Source organism: Bos taurus, chromosome X (assembly GCF_002263795.3).
Source record: "Bos taurus isolate L1 Dominette 01449 registration number 42190680 breed Hereford chromosome X, ARS-UCD2.0, whole genome shotgun sequence".
Lineage (NCBI taxonomy): Eukaryota > Metazoa > Chordata > Mammalia > Artiodactyla > Bovidae > Bos > Bos taurus.
The window spans coordinates 79,561,089-79,579,294 of record NC_037357.1 but is presented as its reverse complement, the minus strand read 5'-3'; the positions used below and the strand labels follow the sequence as shown (position 1 = coordinate 79,579,294).

Sequence of the window (18,206 nt, the reverse complement as noted above, 5' to 3'; positions counted from 1 at the left end):
CTTCACTGCTGCATGTGGGCTTTCTCTAGTTGAGACGAGCAGAGGTTATTCTTCGTTGAGGTGTGCAGGCTTCTCATTGCAGAGGCCTCTCCTGTGGGGTATCACAGGCTCTAGGCACACAGGCTTCAGTATTTGTGGTGCAGGGGCTTAGTGGCTCTGCAGCATGTGGGATCTTCCCAGACCACAGATTGAATTCATGTCCCCTACACTGGCAAGCAGATTCTTATCCACTGTACCACCAGGGGAATTCCCTGTCTGATTGATATCAATTGTTGGCAGAGGTATGGGGAAATATGTGCTCTCACACACTGTTGTTGGAAATATTCAGTCTTTTGGTGAGCAATACTGTACTATCTATTAAAATGTAAAATGTGCATACCCTTCAACCCAGTAATTCTATTCATTACCTATCCTATAGAAACACTTGCATATATCCACAAAAAAAAGGTAATGAGGGGGGATAAATTAGGAATTGGAATTAACATATACACACCACCATATACAAAATAAACAAGGACCCACTATATAGCACAGGGAACTGTACTGAATATCTTGTAATAACCTATAATGGAAAAGAATCTAAAAAAGAACATATATACACACACACACACATATGTATATATAACTGAATCATTTTGCTGTATACTTGAAACTAACATAATATTATAGATCAACTATATTTCAATAAAAATATTTTAAGCCTTAAAAATATAATATGTTTTTTAAAAATGCAATATGCTTTGAACCAATAGCAGTTCTAGGAACTAGTTCTAAAAAAATAATCAGAAACGAAAAAAAAATCAACATACCAGGTATTTATTACAGTATTATTTATAATAACAAAAAATTCCAGTGTATATCAATAGGAGAACATGAGATAAATTTTAGACATTGCTTAGAAAAGACTGACATCCACATAATGACAGGTTAATTGTATTGCTATGATTTCTTATTTGTATTTTCTCATTTTCTACAATAATGTTATACTTTCATAATAAGAAAACAATTAAAAATTTTTCATAGTAAAAGTTTTTAAAAAGAGTTAATAGGAAAAAACCAAAAACTAGAAATTCTCTCTCAGTGATCCTCAAACTATATGTGGCAAAGGACCAATATCTAACACTTGTAATTTATGTAATATTATACATCAATTATATTTCAATTCAAAAAATGAAAATAATTGTTAAATGGTAAATTTTATGTTATGCTTATTTTATCACAGTTAAAAAAGGGAAGTAGGAAATGGTATATGCATACTATAGAATATGATACAGCATGTCTTATGTAAGAAACACTGATTTAACCTCACTCTCTTAGGTATATTGCCAAATAAAAAAGCAAGCTGTGGAACAATGTAGAGTATATCACTTATACAGGGAAAAATAAACAAAATATATATATTTGTATTTTTAAATACACAGAAGATGATCTGGAAGGACAAACACCAAATTGGTAACACCAGTTTCCTCTGGGACAAGGACCTACATTGGAGAGGCTGAAAAAAACTATCTTTAATGTTTGACTCAAACAACAAAAATATATTCATGAATTACTTGAAGAATCAAAGCTTCAAAAGTATGTGAACTGTAAACTTCCAGATGTTCAAGCTGGATTTAGAAAAGGCAGAGGAACCAGAGATCAAATTGCCAACATCCGTTGGCTCATCAAAAAAGCAAGAGAGTTCCAGAAATACATCTACTTCTGCTTTATTGACTATGCCAAAGTCTTTGACTATGTGGATCACAAGAAACTGTAGAAAATTCTTCAAGGGATGAGAATACCAGACCATCTTACCTGCCTCCTGAGAAACCTGTATCAGGTCAAGAAGCAACAGTTAGAACCAGACAAGGAACAATGGACTGGTTCCAAATTGGGAAAGGAGTACGTTAAGGCTATATATTGTCACCCTGCTTATTTAACTTCTATGCAGAGTACATCATGAGAAATGCTAGGCTGGATGAAGCACAAGCTGGAATCAAGATTGCCGGGAGAAATATCAACAACCTCAGATATTCGGATGACACCACCCTTATGGCAGAAAGCAAAGAACTAAAGAGCCTCTTGATGAAAGTGAAAGAGGAGAGTGAAAAAGTTGGCTTAAAACTCAACATTCACAAAAACTAAGATCATGGCATCCAGTTCCATTACTTCAAGGCAAATAGATGGGGAAACAATGGAAACAGTAAGAGACTTTATTTTCTTGGGCTCCAAAATCACTGCAGATGGTGACTGCAGCCATGAAATTAAAAGATGCTTGCTCCTTGGAAGAAAAGCTATGACCAACCTAGATAGCATATTAAAAAGCAGAGACATCACTTTGCCAGCAAAGGTCCGTCCAGTCAAAGCTATGGTTTTTCCAGTAGTCATAAATGGATGTGAGAGTTGGACCATAAAGAAAGCTGAGCAATGAAAAAATGATGCTTTTGAACTGCAGTGTTGGAGAAAACTCTTGGGAGTCCCTTGGACTGCAAGGAGATCAAACCAGTCAATCCTAAAGGAAATCAGTCCTGAATATTCATTGGGAGGACTGATGCTGAAGCTTAAGCTCCAATACTTTGGCCACTTGATGTGAAGAACTGACTCATTGGAAAAGACCCTGATGCTGAGAAAGACTGAAGGCAGGAAAAGGGGACGACAGGGGATAAGATGATTAGATGGCATCACTGACTCGATGGACACAAGTTTGATCAAGCTCCAGAAGTTGATGATGGACAGGGAGGCCTGGCATGCTGCAGTCCATGGGATCACAAAGAGTCGGACATGACTGAGGGACTGAACTGAACTGATACTTTTCCACAATTTCCTGATTAAAAAAGAGTTTTAAAGAGGACTTTTAACTGGCAGGATGAAGGAAAATGCATGATGCCAAGTTCATTTTATAACAACCATAAATGTTTTCTCAATACATCAAATATCTCCTAGCTTTATTTATGTGCATGTACAATGTGGGAAGGGAAACAGGAAGTGCTTGGGAAGCTTTTGGACTCATAATATTCCTAAAAGAATTTTTTAAAATAACATTTACATATTTACTACTACTCATAAATAACGATGGCAAAGTAGTACTGTTCATCAAGTTATAAAAAAAAAAGAGTATCAAAAACTATCAGATTAGAGAAACAAATACATAAGACACCACTTTCTTCAATATTATTAATAGGAAAAGTCTATGGGGGGATATTGGTCAAAAAGAAGAATTTATAGTAAATTGAAGGAGCGAAATAAGAAAGTGACTTAAGAGAAACAAAATTGATTTGTAAGTTGAAAAGAAAAGTATAAGTCAACGAATTCTTGTTGGCAGAACAACAGGGAGAAGTTGGCAGAACTGCTGAATGGTTTACCTCTTTCCTCTGAAAACTGAGGGTGTAAAAAGCATGGCTAAGGTCTATGCAAACAGAGTTGACATTTCAACAAAACATTTCAAATTTCAAGACTGACACTGATGTATACCCTCCTGTGTTCAGATAATAGGGACTCCTGATGATATTAAAGTGAGAAAGGGCATGTGCTAATGAAGTACAATGTTAGATCCTAGCTTCACCTTAGGAAAAGATTTGCTGAGAAATTCAGGAGAACTGTTACACTTAAAATGGATGAGACTATGAGGAAACAGACATAAATTATACATAAAAGCTTAAAATAAAATTTCCAGGCTCAAAAGCTTGCGAGTTCTATGTATTTTTCAAGTACTCAAATATACAAATGGGATCCACATGTGACTGATAATGGATATACACACTTCTTATATACAAAGAATTTTCTCTTGTCATTAGAAAACAATACAGGCGTTACATAGTGGTACCAGTGATTTTATGGTGGTAGCTGTATTTTCTTGATTTAATTTCAGATTTAAATGCAGGGCAATAGTGCATAAATAGTAAAAGAAGATAAATGAAGCCAGAAATAAGTAAACAAGAAACTAAAAAAATTAATATATGTAACTCAACAATTAGAATATCTGCATGCACAAGCCATATAAAACATACAGTTATTAAATATTAATTTCAAATTGTATGAGTGAAATGGCCTAAAAGAATATGGCACAACAGCATATTGTGTGTTCAATTTCTTATAATGATAAAAAAAATGGAGACATAAACTATAAGTTTTAACAACCAACAAGGACCTACTATACAGCACAGGGAACTATATTCAACATTATGCAATAATCTATAAAGGAAAGGAATCTGAAAAAGAATATATTTGTATATATGTATGTCTTCTCTAGTGGCTCACATGGTAAAGAGTTTGCCTGCAATGCGGGAGACCTGGGTTCAATCACTGGGTCAGAAAGATCCCCTGGAGAAGGGAATAGCAACCCACTTCAGTATTCTTGCCTGGAAAATCCCATGGACAGAGGAGCCTGGCGGGCCCCAATCCATGGGGTCGTAAAGAGTCAGACACGACTGAGCAACTAACACACACATATACGTACTAACTGAGTGGCTGTGCTATATACCTGAAACTTACATGATACTGTAAATCAACTACACTCCAATAAAAAATTTATAAAATAAAAAAATTGAAAATTATTTTTTATATAATTTTTAAAACTTTATTAATTTTAATAAAATTTTGGCCATACCATGTGGCATGCATGATCTTAAGTTTCCTGACCAGGGATGGAACCCGTGCCACTTGCAGTGAAGGAGTGGAATCAGAACCATTGGGCAAGTCCCTGAAAATTCTTAAATGAGTTATGTACTCAATGTTCTTCCCGCTTCCCATCACTCCACAGAAATTGCCATTTCAAAGGTCACTAAATCTCACAGATGCCTTTCAGTCCTCATCTTACTTTGGTCTCTCAGCAGCATTTAATACAGTATTAAATGTACTCCTTCCTTTCTTCTTTCCAACAATACTCTATTCCCTTGGTTTTCATGACACCTCACCCTCCAAGTTTTCCTCCTGTGTCTCTTCCCATTCCTTAGCTTCTTTTATGAGCTTCTCCCTTCTACCTCCTATTCCCTCTATAATCCAACCAAAGGCAGATAGGATATGATTGGGAAATTATTATGGAAAGGTTATCAAACTGCCAACATCTGTTGGATCATAGAAAAAGTTAGAGAATTCCAGAAAAGCATCTACTTCTGCTTCATTAACTATGCTAAAGTCTTTGACTGTGTAGATCACAACAAACTGTGGACAATTCTTAAAGAGATGGAAATACCAGATCTCCTTACCAGCCTTCTGAGAAACATGTATGCAGGTCAAGAAGCAACAGTTAGAATCAGACATGGAACAACAGACTGGTTCAAAATTGGGAAAGGAGTATGTCAAGGCTGTATATTGTCACCCTGCTTATTTAAATTCCATGCAGAGTACATCATTCGAAATGCCAGGCTGGATGAAGCACAAGATGAAATCAAGCTGGAATCAAAAAAATTTTTTTTGGGGGGGGGGGAAGGTAAACCTTTATTTGGAAAAGAGAATTCAAATGACCATTTAAATCCCCCTTTCATTTCCAAAACAGAAACAAATAAGAAAACAAGGAAAAGATTGTATCTATCAAGCTCCTGCTCTCTGTCATCTTTAGCCATTTTTAAACTATATTTCCTTACAGAAGAGAACAGCTGATGATGGGCTCTAGTTCTAGGTTCTAGGAACCAAGAAAGAGACAGAGTGGATGGTGGGGTGTGGACAGATGGGCCTGGGGCTCAGACAGGCACATGCCCAGTACCCAAGAAACAATGTTTACAAATATACATGCATAGATAAATTCCCCAGAACCTAGGCATGGAAAGCTTATAACCATGAATACAGCAGCAGAATTCAAGCTTGGCCTTTGGCTCTCAAAAAAAAAAAAAAAAAGGGGGGGTGGGGGTGGGGAGAAAACGTGAACCTCAGCTAACTGTCCCTAACTTTAGCCTCTCAGCTATATCCTCCAGTCCCATTCTGGGGGTCACATCTGCAGGGCCAACAGCTACTCTGAATGATGGGAGGTGTGAGGAGGAGCCAGCCAGGAACACCCCACGCCAAATCCAGCAATGAAAGATTAAAGCCTGCAGGTGACTCGTGTGGGCAAGAGAGCCCCCTGAATGGGCCAGAGTGCCCCGCCGTACCAGGCAAGGGAAAGCAGAGGCAATGAGCAGCCGAGGCCTTGCCAGCTGGAGCAAACCCTCAAGCACCACCACCTCCAGGTCTCGGGCCACTTTTGCCCAAGGCTGCCTTTCTACTGAGAAGGTTTGGCCTGAGCTAAATATCAAGCTTTTCTAGGGAAACAAAAAAAAGGGAAGGGAATGGGGGACATAGCAAAAAGTAAAAAGCAGTGGGAGGAGAGGAGCAGAGAGTTGCAGCTTAGGTGTGTGAGGAAAGGGAGCAAGTTCCTGAGGTCTTGAGTCCTAGCTGAGGCTGCTGCCTGCTCTCCCCCCGCTGGGACTCCCACCCTCACCCCAGCCCTCCAGTGAGACCAGAGTTTCCTGACAGCTCTTTCTCCTCAGCCTTAAAGAGCTTTGAACCTTGAACCACTATCTCTGCCCACTGATCCCCCGACAGGGCAGCCTGGGGAAAGGGACAAGCCCTAGGGGAAACACACAGGCCTGTGGGGAGCTCTGGGAAGGAGGCTCAGAGGCTGCTAAGACAGCAAATGTACCCCTTAGTCTGCCACTCCAGGTTGTGGCAACCACTTGTTCCAGAGCCCGGATGAAGAGGATCCCCTGGTTGGCCAGATGAATGCCTAATGAAACACAGAGGATAAAAGGACCTGGTTACGCCCTCCACTGGCCCCAAGGCCAACAGCCCCAGTGTGGAAAGCAGGCTAGTCAGAGACAGGCAAGATGGCACATAGCAGTTCCACCCTGAGAGGATGCAGACATGACACAGATTTTAAGCCACTTGTCTGCTGATGAGTAAGGCTGTGTTCCCACTGGTTGGTTGGGCTAATGGCAATTTCTGGAAGGGCTCACACCAGTTCAGTTCAGTCGCTCAGTCATGTCCGACTCCCAGAGTCCACCCAAACCCATGTCCATTGAGTCGGTGATGCCATCCAACCATCTCATCCTCTCTCGTCCCCTTCTCCTGCCCTCAATCTTTCCCAGCGTCAGGGTCTCTTCAAATGAGTCAGCTCTTCGCATCAGGTGGCCAAAGTATGAAAATATCTATCTACTAAGATTATAAATGCATATAGTTTATGATACCACTCCTAGGTACATCTCCTAGAGTATGTGTTCAGATGTTCTCAAAAGGTGGTCCACAGATCTCTAGAAACCCCCAAGATCATTTGAGGGTCTGTGAGATTCAAAACAGCTTCCTTGGTGGCCCAGTGGTTAAGAATGTGCCTGCCAATGCAGGGGACACAGGTTCGATCTCTGGTCCAGGAAGATTCCACATGCTGTAAAGCAACTAAGTATGTGCCGCCACAACTAACCATGAGCTGCAACTACTGAAGCCAATGCACTCTAAAACCTGTGCTCCACAACAAAAGAAGTCACTGCAATGAGAAGCCCACGAACCACAACTAGAGAGCAGCGCCCACTCACTGCAACAAGAGTAGCCCCTGCTAGCTGCAACTAGAGAAAGTTTGTGCACAGCAATGAAGACCCAGTGCAGCTATAAATAAATAAAGTATTAAGATGTGTTTGCCTTTTTTACTGTGCTGACATTTGCACTGATGGTGCAAAAGCAAATGTGGGAGAAAAAGAAAAAGCAAAGGTGGATAAAAGGCAGTGGGACCAAGCTGTACTAGCAGTCACTATTTTTTAACCACCACACACTTAAGAATGTCCTTGATGAAGCAGTAAAAGTTATTACATCTCCATTGTTGAGTACATGGTTTAATATTTTGTATAACAAAACAGAAAGTACAGATAAAGTATTTCTGTTGCATACTCAAGTTGGGTTGTGCCAAGGAAGAGCACTTGTGAAACTGAGTTGTGAGCTGAACTAGTCACTTTTTAAATGAAACACCATTTTTCTTGAAATAACAACTGACAGATAAATCATGGATATTCAGACTTGGGTTCTTGGCAGGCGTTTTCTCGAAATGGACAAAATGAGCCTGTTGCTTCAAGAAAAACTGACAGAATCTGAGCTTTCGAGCAAAAAGTAGAATTTTTGAAAACTTACACCTCCACCATAGATAGGTTTGGCAGCTTTTCAATACTTAAAGACTTCTGATGAGAGCAGTGGTGATATTAATGAATGTGACTTTTTTGGCTCTGTATAATGAACTGTGTCAACATTTGAAAGATCTGTGTAACAGTGAAAACAACACTTTCCAAACTGCCAATACATGTTATAAAATCATGCACCAGTAAAAGATCTATTAAAGTACAAGGTAGACATGGGTTTTAATGTAACAAAATATGAAACATTTACTAATACAGTTTCAAAATCCACATTAAAAGTAATCTTCTATTTAAGAAACTACCACTTGTTAAGGATTGATGTAATATTAAACAATATACACAATTATTTGAAAAGGCTATTAAAATACTGCTCATTTTTCTAATTACACCTGTGTGATATACTTCAACCAAAACATCATAGTAGATCAAATACAGAAGCAGATATTAGAATCCATATGTTTCCTATTAATCCTATTTAAGAGACTTGCAAAAAATGTAGCACAATTTTACTCTTCTTTTTTGGCTTTGCAAAAGTAATTTTTCATATACAAATATCATTTAACATGTAGTTTATTGCTGTTATTTTTAATGACTATTTTAAAATTATCACTTTGTAATTTCTAATACATTGAATAGTGATAGATATAAACCCACATAAACAAATTCTCTTAGAAGTGTAGAGAGTCCTGACATTAAAAAGTTTGAAAACCACTTTCCTAGAGAAACTCTGAGAAAAATGTCAAGTCAGGAAATGTTCATAGCAGGGCTCCTTGTAAAAACCATATCAATAAGGAATGGTTAAATAAACCATTTAATAGCTGTTCTATGGCATGTTTGTGTATGGTCAGTTGCTCAGTCCTGTCCAACTCTTTGCAACCCCATGGACTGCAGCCCACCAAGCTCCTCTGTCCATGGAATTTTCCAAGCAAAAAATACCGGAGTAGATTGCCATTTCCTTCTCCAATTCTATGGCATTTTTTTTAATGAAGTAAATCTTGATATTAGTGAAATTGAAATGTTTCAAAAACATTGAATGAAAAACTTTCAGGATATGTACAGTATGGTATACTTTTTGTACAAATAGACAACAACACATTGTCTTTTAAAAAGAGTTGGAAAACTACAAGGATATACAAAACAGTTGATAGTGGCTACCTTTGGGAAGGCTAAGAGGACTAGGGTTGTGGGTAATGGCCAACGTGTACTTTAGCACCATTTTTGTGTAATGTTTTGAGGGCTTCCCCCCCACACACCAAGGAGACTGTTCTAGTGTAATTAAAAATAATTGGGGTAAAGGAATAAAGCAACGAGGTCAGGTCCACTGACTGAGAAAGAAAGGGCACTGGCTCTAATCCAGGCTGAGATGGCCGATGTATTTGCTGCAGTCGGTCTGGAGCTGATGAGTCTAGGAAAAGCGAGCGGTGAAATCAGGCGACGGAGGGGATGGTTGGCTCAAACAGTTTTGAACACCTAGATGGAGAAATTTCTGAGTCAGGCACCCCCTGCTTCCTTCTTGGTATTTAATTCAAAGGAGGCCTTCACAGCCGCAGAGCCCAGCCTCTCCCGCTTCCGGCTTCACCTCTCTCTGTGGCCCCCGTCCAGGTCCCCGACCCTCACTCCCCTGGCCGCATCAGAGGAAGAGCTCGGGACCAGCGGTGGTGGAAGGAGCCCTGCAGGTTAAGGCACGGCCCCTCTAAGTGCTAGGCAAGGAGACTACAGGCAGTTTCGCGGCGGCACATCCGGAGACACAGTGAGACGCCAAAGCGTGGACCTGGGGTGACGGGGTTGGGGGGTGGTTAGAGGTAGCTAGGTTGCGGGATGCAGGAAGTTACCGAACAAGCCAAACGAGCTCCGAGGTATCCCGCCGACTCTTCTAGGTGCCCTGAGGCAGGTTATGCTTTCGAAACCAGTGCCACAGGGTCCCCATTGGTCTTCCATCCCAGCCAACCAGCTGGAATCCCTATGGCCCACCCCCTCGATTAAGAAGCCAATCAGAGGAGAGCATGTGCTTCCCGTTGCATAGGACCAATTAAGTTTGCTCATTTCTGACGTGTGGATAGCCAACCAGAAAAGCGGAGGCCTGGCGAGTCGGCTTCTTATTTCAGTCCCCAACTCTATCTACGTCACTGCCCTTGTCCCGTCCCTACCTGTAATCTAAATAACCGAAAAGGAGATCCAAGCTGGAGGGGTCCTGGTCCAAAAGGCAAAGTGATATTTCCCTGAGTTTCTAAGGAGATTAGCCCTGAGGTCAGATGAGCCTGTGGTTGAGCTATCAGTCCTGTTCTGGGACTGGCCTCAAGTAGTGCCAACCTGAGAAAAATATTGGCCGTCATGAGAGCGCCTCAGATATGTTGCTTTGCCACTAGGCTAGTAGTTTCATTTTCTTCCAAATTGAGGTGGGAAGAAGGCTAGGAACATCCTGAACCTTTAATTGATATGGGTTTTTCTATAATAAGAAGTATAGGGATGCTCAATTAGCAGCGATAACTGCTTATAGAACAACTAAAATGAAAAGTATGGGGAAAATTTTAAAAACCTGACAGTGGTATCATTACAAATAAATGTGCCAGGAAATGCAAATTAAAACTAAGAAAACACCACTTTCACCAAATAGTATGGGTAATTATGAATTGTTTAATATTTTTCCACTTTTGGCAAAGAAATGTTTTGGAGGGAAACAGGATTTCTCCACTTTTGTAAAGTTACAGAAATTCTCATTTTCTGTAAGTGGGAAACTAAACTGCACTCTTTAAGAAAGTAGCTTAGTAGTACCTAACAAAATGTAAAATGCACACGTCCTTTCACCCAGGGATTCCTTCTCTCAAAATCTATCCTACAGAAACACTTAAAACACACAAGGTTATATGCAGCATTACTTATAATAGTAGATGATTTCCACCAATAAGTGAATCATTAAATGTTGATACAACTACACTGTAAAATGTTATGTCACCATTTTAAAAAAATGAGGTAAATTTCCATGTACTAATGAGAGGAAGTTCACACAATATTACAAAATAAAGTTCCAAAATACTTCATAAAATATCCCATTTTGTTTTTAAAACTATATACAAGTATGTGAGTATTCAATGATGTTTACGTGTGTATGAATATACGTATGTATTCATATACATGCATTTGTGCATAGAAAAATGCCTAGGAAGACCCATACCAAATTAGGTTATTCCTGAGGAATGGAAATAGGGTTAGGGAATAAGGAGAAATCTCACTTTTTACATATTTATGTTTTGTTTGAATTTTTTCAACTAGCATTAATTACTTTTGAACTTTCATCACAATAAAACATTTTAACAAAATTGGCACTTTTGTAATCAAATCAAAGCTATAATTTATATATTTTAAATAAGAATAACTACATATAGTTATGAGGTGATTATTTTATTTAAAAATTTTGGCTAGGGTCTTCCTGGTGGTCCAGTGGTTAAGGTTCCACCCTTCTACTGCAAGGGATGCAGTTTGATCCCTGGTCAGGGAACTAAGATCCCTCATGTCACTTGGCAAAAAAAAAAATTTTTTCTTAAATAATAAAAATTTTGGCTAGAAGGCCTATGAAAAAATTATCATCAAATCACCACTGAGATTCAATGGGTACTCATGACACAACAGAATATGTGCAAAGAAAATCTAATCAGGGTAACTGAAGAGTCATTCATTTCTGGGAGAGAAAACCTAACTGCACCATAGCAAACCTCATCACAGAGGGAAAATTGTGCTTTTACCTTTTTTGATAGCATCACCTCCAGGGTTTCTCAACTCCTTGAGAAACAAGGGTTGAAAACCATAAACATTAGAGATTTAAGATAACTCATATATCATTTAGTTAAACCCCCTCACTTTATAGCTGAGAAAACAGGCCCAGAGTGGTGATGCAATTTGCTTAAGGAGCTATGGCCAACTAATAGCATAGCCAGCTCTGAACCCAGGCTTCTCTTTAGGTTTAGTACTCTTTCTACTTTTCAGATCTTCCTGTGTCTTTTCTGATGACATATTAGGGAATATTTTAAAGTCTTATGAACATTAGACATTTCTGTATTTAAAGTTTAGGACAAAAATGCATAACAAAATATTTAATAATATCCCTCCACTAGCACAGATTATCAAAGTTGACTGTATTTGGACAAAAGAAATTAATGGATAAGAAATAACATTAAAAAAATATTTTCTTGAAAAGTAATGCATAAATTTCTGTGAATCTAACTGTATTTTACTATTCACTTAAGAACTACCATTTTATCCAATTTGATTGTTCTTCTATTGGCAGTGCCTCTTAATCCTTTACCTTCAGTTTCTCTATATTAAGTAGTTGTTTATCTATATACAAACACTTAAAACCACCACAGAAGTACATATTTAAAAGAAGCCTGCTGTGATTTTAAAACTCCTTTATTCTGTATATTGTTAATGATTACCCGTTTGTCTCTTTTCTAAGGAATGACTTTTCTGTTCTCAGAAGGGTAGATAGACAGATAGACAGGACGGAGAGAGAAAATAAAAGTAAAATAGGGAACAATTCTTTTGTATAACATAAAAAAGATAAGAAGAATGAGGGGTGGTGGGTGGTCGGGAAGGGAGTGGCAGAGAACCACAAGCTAAATTAGTCACAAAGTGTTTGTATTTTTAAAGTAAACTTGAATACTGCGATATATAGATGGACTAACAACCACCTAAACTTCAGGCTATAATTAAAGTGGTATCCAGTTTTAGACTCTATGACTTGGGGACATATGAGGACCTTGGAGAGACTTCAGAATAATAAAGATAAAAGGGTTAAAAATGAGTGAAGTGAGGAAAACTTAGAACTGTTATTGTGTCTGAGAAGACCAGAGATGACTCAACAATCCTCAAAGGTAGGAAGAAATATCTATTTCAGTCAGCAGTTAGTCTGCATTTCCAAAGCAAAAGAGTAATTTTACTTAAATTATTACAGCATGTATTTGAAGATGGAAATGCCTTACCTAGGACACCTCATCAAACAAAAACTCCAAAGAAGCCTGAATGCTGTTCATCTCTCCCACCCTATACTAGCTCAACTCATCTCAAAGAAAGGGTCAAAGGGTAGCTAAGCCATCTTTGGAATGTGAAGACTTAGACTTCCCTTGGGTATAGCTACTGTATTCAAAAATTTTTGTTAGCCTCTGTCGCCCAGCTTCCAGTGAAAAGTTGAGTTGCTTCTGTGCTATGGAAAAAGAGGATTAATTAGTAGTAAATACCTAGATGCATGCATAAACTTGAATTTCTTATAAAAAGTATGCTTCTCCTTCTCATTGTTCATGGGCTTGGATTTCGGGTTCTTTCAGAACCCAGTTACATTTGAATCCAAAGAAATAATTTACCTGACTGACATTAAAAAGGAAAAAAGTTAGGACAACTAACTAGATATATCTGGACCTCTTAATTTGTCTCTAGCATTTTTTGTCTTACTGAGATATCTCCTGATCTAAAGTATAAAAAGTATAAAGTCTATGAAGAAAGAGAATGTAATCATTTTATTTGTACCTTGAGCACCCACCCCATCACAGCCCAACTTTTAGCATAAGGCTGGGCACACAGGCAGCTATTGATTAGTACTTATATCGTTATCTGTCAAAATTTTGTTAATATTTTTATAGCTGCTTTTTCAGGTTATTCTATATTCATTCTCCAACACTGCTGCCTATGAAGGCTACACTTCTCTTATTACTCTTCCTTTTTCTCATCTCATAGAAACAGCTGTTCTTCCCTATTCCCTCAGATATCTTTAGGCATCTGATTCCCAAATCTCTTTAACTTCTTCAATTCAGTCCCCACTTTTCTACCTGGACTCAAATATCACTGTTAAGTCCTCTTAATTCATTATGTTTTAATGACATCACTTTCTATACCTTCTTTGCATGCTCAACTACATGATTAAAAGTAGCTTTGACTTCCCAAATGCCAAGATTCCTAACTAACCTCTCATTCCAAACCTTTCCCAAAACCCACTTTGTGCATGAAGCCATTTGAGAACCCATTGGTCAAGTGAAACTATCTATCCATCAAAAATTCTCAGAGTTCACTCACCTTTCTGCCTACATAAAATTTATTTGAAAGCAAAACATCTCAACTGAGGTAAAAAGCCTATGAAAAAAAGTGTTTGTAGGGCATGTGTGGGTGTATTGGAGGATGAGCATATGCACACGTTTATGTACACATATAGCATTTGCATATACACACACATACTATAAATATGCTTTGCCCAAATTAGCACAAACCTACAAGCTTAAAAACCAAATTTGCTAAATCTGACCCAAACCACAGTTACTGAGCCCTATGGCTACTTCCTCCAAGCAGATGCATTACCTCTGTGACAAAGTCAATTGGAAGCTGCAAAAAGGACAGGTAAATACTACTACAGGTAGCTTGGATTCTGCTTTTTAAAAATTTAAATGTAAAAATTACTTATCACTTTAGGACATTGACCGTGTTAATATAATTCTGCACAATACCCAGAATATTCTAGAAACTAAAAAGTACTAAATTTACAACTTAAACAGGAAAACAGAGGCTTGCTTCACAGTGGTTTAATATGAACAGAGTTGAATATGACATTGTCTGACAGAAGAATGAACATTTTGCTGAATGAAAGCCCCGAGTCAGGATATATACACAGCAGAAATGGGACCTCAGGCTTTCAGCACTTGTGCACAATGAAAGAAGGAATCTTTAAAAACAAATAGTAACAGAGGATACAGATGAAAAAGGCAGCAACAACACCAACACTGGAAAGGTGGGAAAGGGAGCAGAGCGTCTCTCTAGGGGCTGCTCAGGCCCGGTAGCCGGAGAGCTGGTCTGTCTCAGGGAACTTCAACATATAGATGGACTTAAACCCCATGTTAAAATCCAATCCTTAACCTCTCTGTTCAGGGTCTTGTCAGAATCAGTAATCCTTTTCCCCAAGACCCTATATAAAGAACTCCAACCCTTCCATGACAGGAAGTCTAAGCAAAGAGCCCCCACTTTTGACCTGACACCAGAGTTAACCTGCTCCCATCCCACCACTTGGGATAGACATTGGGCTCCAGCAAGCAAACCACCACCTCTCAGATAGAAGCCTAGGACAGCTGCCAGCCTCAAGAAGCTGCTTCAGACTCTAAGATTTAGGAAATCTATACCCAGCTGCTAACCCTAGCTCAGCTTCTGGGGAGAATGCTGGGGTTCCATGGGAAACAAGTGCAGGCAGTTCAATAACCCTGTGACCAAGCTGGGGAGGGCAGTGACAACTCTTGCCCCTAAGCCCCATTCAACAGCTCAAAGTGCTTAGGAGAAGTCAGACTGTGTGGTTTGTTCATGTGTTTCTACCTTGTGGCAGCACTAAATAGGATGGTGGGGAGGGAGAATGGAAGGAAGAGAGTGGTGATGTCCTTCCCTACCACTGGGAGGTACCTAGAAAATGATCTACTCCCACCCTTCAGGGAGTTACCTGGCAGTGGTGAGTTTCCCCCAGCCCTCAAGCCACCAAACCTGCAAAGCTAACCCATAAAAGTAGCGAGGGCTTGGGGAGAGGAACTGCTGGCCCAGCCCATACTGACTCACCTGCTGGTGAGCAAGAAACAGGTAGTCAGAGTGGGGAGCCACAAAGGAGGGGCTAGGCAACAGGATCTCCCTGACTGTCCTATGGCTTTCTTCTGACTCTGAAGCAGCCATGATGATGGGCCCAAAAAACCCACACACCTTGCTCCATAAACAGACTGCTTAGACCCTAGAATTACTGCCATGAAAAGCAACAAGGGAGAGAGAAAGTATAACAAAAGAAACTCTTGAGAAAACTGGGAAAAGGCCTAGAGAAAATGAGAGCTTTGGGGTCTCTGCCACCTTCCCCAAAGAAAAAAGTTCATGCAGGTAGGAAAGGCAGGGTCTTTCCCTGCTCAGCGTTCCTGGTTAAACCTAAGAGTAAGAAAAATCCCCTGGACTTGCAGCATCAGTATGTATCCAAGTGCCCCACCAACACAAGACCCACGCCCCCAAGGTTGGCCTTCTGGTATGGGTAAATGCCCAAGAAATTGCCTTCCAGTCCAATACCCCCACCCACCCCCCCAATCCCAAGCAAAGGGCATCTGCCTGTGGTTTCCCACCTCTCCTCAGAGAAGAGGATCCTAGTAGAGTGCCCATGGTATAGTCAGGTACCAAGGAACACAATGCCAGACAGTCTATCAGGCCAGGGGATGGACAGACAACTTCAGATCAGAGAGAAAGAGAGGCTTAGTGTAAAAACCAATGTCATTTCAGCAGGAAAGTAGAGGGCAAGTGGTGAGAGGGGCTCCTACTGGCGCACCTTCCCAGGGACGTAGTTCCTGTCAATTGCCTCCTCCTGCAGGAACATGTGTAGGCAGCGTTCATTCTGAGCCAGTGGGTGCCCAGCAATTCTATAAAGAGACCAAGATGGTTATCAGTAGTTTTGGGGACCAGAGAGAATTCACAGAGGGGCAGGGCTGTGGATGTGGACAGGGGAAGAAGGGCAAAGTCAGCCCTGAGGGTCAAGCAAGTAAAGGACAGCAACAGGGCACCATTTCAACCATAATACTGCAGAGAGGAAGGGGACAGAGAGGTAAGGTAGGGGCAAATTCCTGGACACATCCAACATGCAATGCTTCCTCAGGCCCTGGGGTACAGGACCAGAATTCTGTTCAAAGGAATGGAGTTTTACTGTCCAGTGACCCCAGCACACAATCAGCACCACATCATATTACCCATTGCAAAAGAGCAGAGAGATGAAACATACAGAAAGACTAAGATGGCAAAAGTGGCAAAAGGAACCCCCAGGAACTTGGCTTACTTGTTAATAAACTGTTCCAGGCCCTGCCTCCTTTCTTCAATAAAGGACTCCTCAAAGATCCCTTCGTCTCCTCGGAAAGGGAGCTGCCGCTTCAAGGCTTTCCCAGGGAGTGGAGGTACTACAATCTGTAGGCAGATGCAAAATATCCGTGGTAATGCATTGTACATTTAATTTCCTATTAGGAATAGGGTCCATCCTATGCCATAGTTCAGCAATTTGCAAGAACTGAGATCATAAGAACAGTCAGGGGTGTGGAGAAAAGGGAACCCTCTTATACTGTTGGTGGGAATGCAAACTAGTACAGACACTATGGAGAACAGTGTGGAGATTCCTTAAAAAACTGGAAATAGAACTGCCATATGACCCAGCAATCCCACTGCTGGGCATACATACCAAGGAAACCACAATTGAAAGAGACACGTGTATCCCAATGTTCATCACAGTGCTGTTTACAATAGCTAGGACATGGAAGCAGCCTAGATGTCCATCGGCAGACGAATGGATAAGAAAGTCATGGTACATATACACAATGGAATATTAGTCAGCTATTAAAAAGAACACATTTGAATCAGCTCTAATGAGGTGAATGAAACTGGAGCCTATTTTCCAGAGTGAAATAAGTCACAAAGAAAAACACCAATATAGTATATTAATGCATATATATGGAATTTAGAAAGATGGTAACAAAGACCCTATATGCGAGACAATAAAACAGACACAGATATAAAGAACAGACTTTTGGACTCTGTGGGACTCTGATTTGAGAGAACAGCATTGAAACATGTATACTACCATATGTGAAATAGATGACCAGTCCAACTTCGATGCATGAAATAGGGCACTCAAAGCTGGTGCACTTGGACAACCCAAAGGGATGGGATGGGGAGGGCGGTGGGAGGGGGGTTTGGGATGGGGGACACATATACACCTGCAGCTGATTCATGTCATTGTATGGCAAAAACCACCACAATATTGTACACTAATTAGCCTCCAATTAAAATAAATAAATTAATTTAAAAAAAAGAACAGGATGGCTCAGGTCAAAAATTAATCCAACTCTGTTTCTGTAGGACAGGTTTACCATCTCAAAAGAAAGGAAATAAACTTCAAATATTCTTCACTTTCTTTAACAGTCCACTACCATCCAAGAATTTAGCTCAACTTTCCATTTTTAGCACCTATAGGAATTAAGTTGCATGATTTTTCTATCCGCTGAGTCAAGTAATAATTTTTCTTTACAATTTCTCCTGAACTTCCCACTTTCAGGTCTCAAAGGGTATCACTCAGATCCAACATATTGGGATTTGGTAGATATAGTATGTTCACCC

The 18,206-nt window shown here is 39.9% G+C and overlaps 1 protein-coding gene across 5 annotated transcripts in view; it reads right to left on the bottom strand.

The window, feature by feature from the left end:
- The window catches only part of SNX12 (sorting nexin 12), a 63,064-nt gene that overhangs the window by 39,612 nt on the left and 5,246 nt on the right, over nucleotides 1-18,206 (bottom strand). For 2 of the 5 annotated variants that reach the window (XM_015461651.3, XM_005228013.5), the window contains exons 3-4: nucleotides 16,879-17,003; nucleotides 16,378-16,468 (exon numbers count right to left, since the gene is read on the bottom strand). In XM_015461651.3, the coding sequence (XP_015317137.1) occupies nucleotides 16,378-16,468; nucleotides 16,879-17,003 (216 nt within the window). Of the gene's footprint in view, nucleotides 1-800; nucleotides 9,537-12,454; nucleotides 13,259-14,611; nucleotides 16,469-16,878; nucleotides 17,004-18,206 lie in introns of those variants that run through there. The other 3 variants (XM_005228014.5, XM_010821847.4, NM_001103257.1) reach the window with 3 other exon arrangements.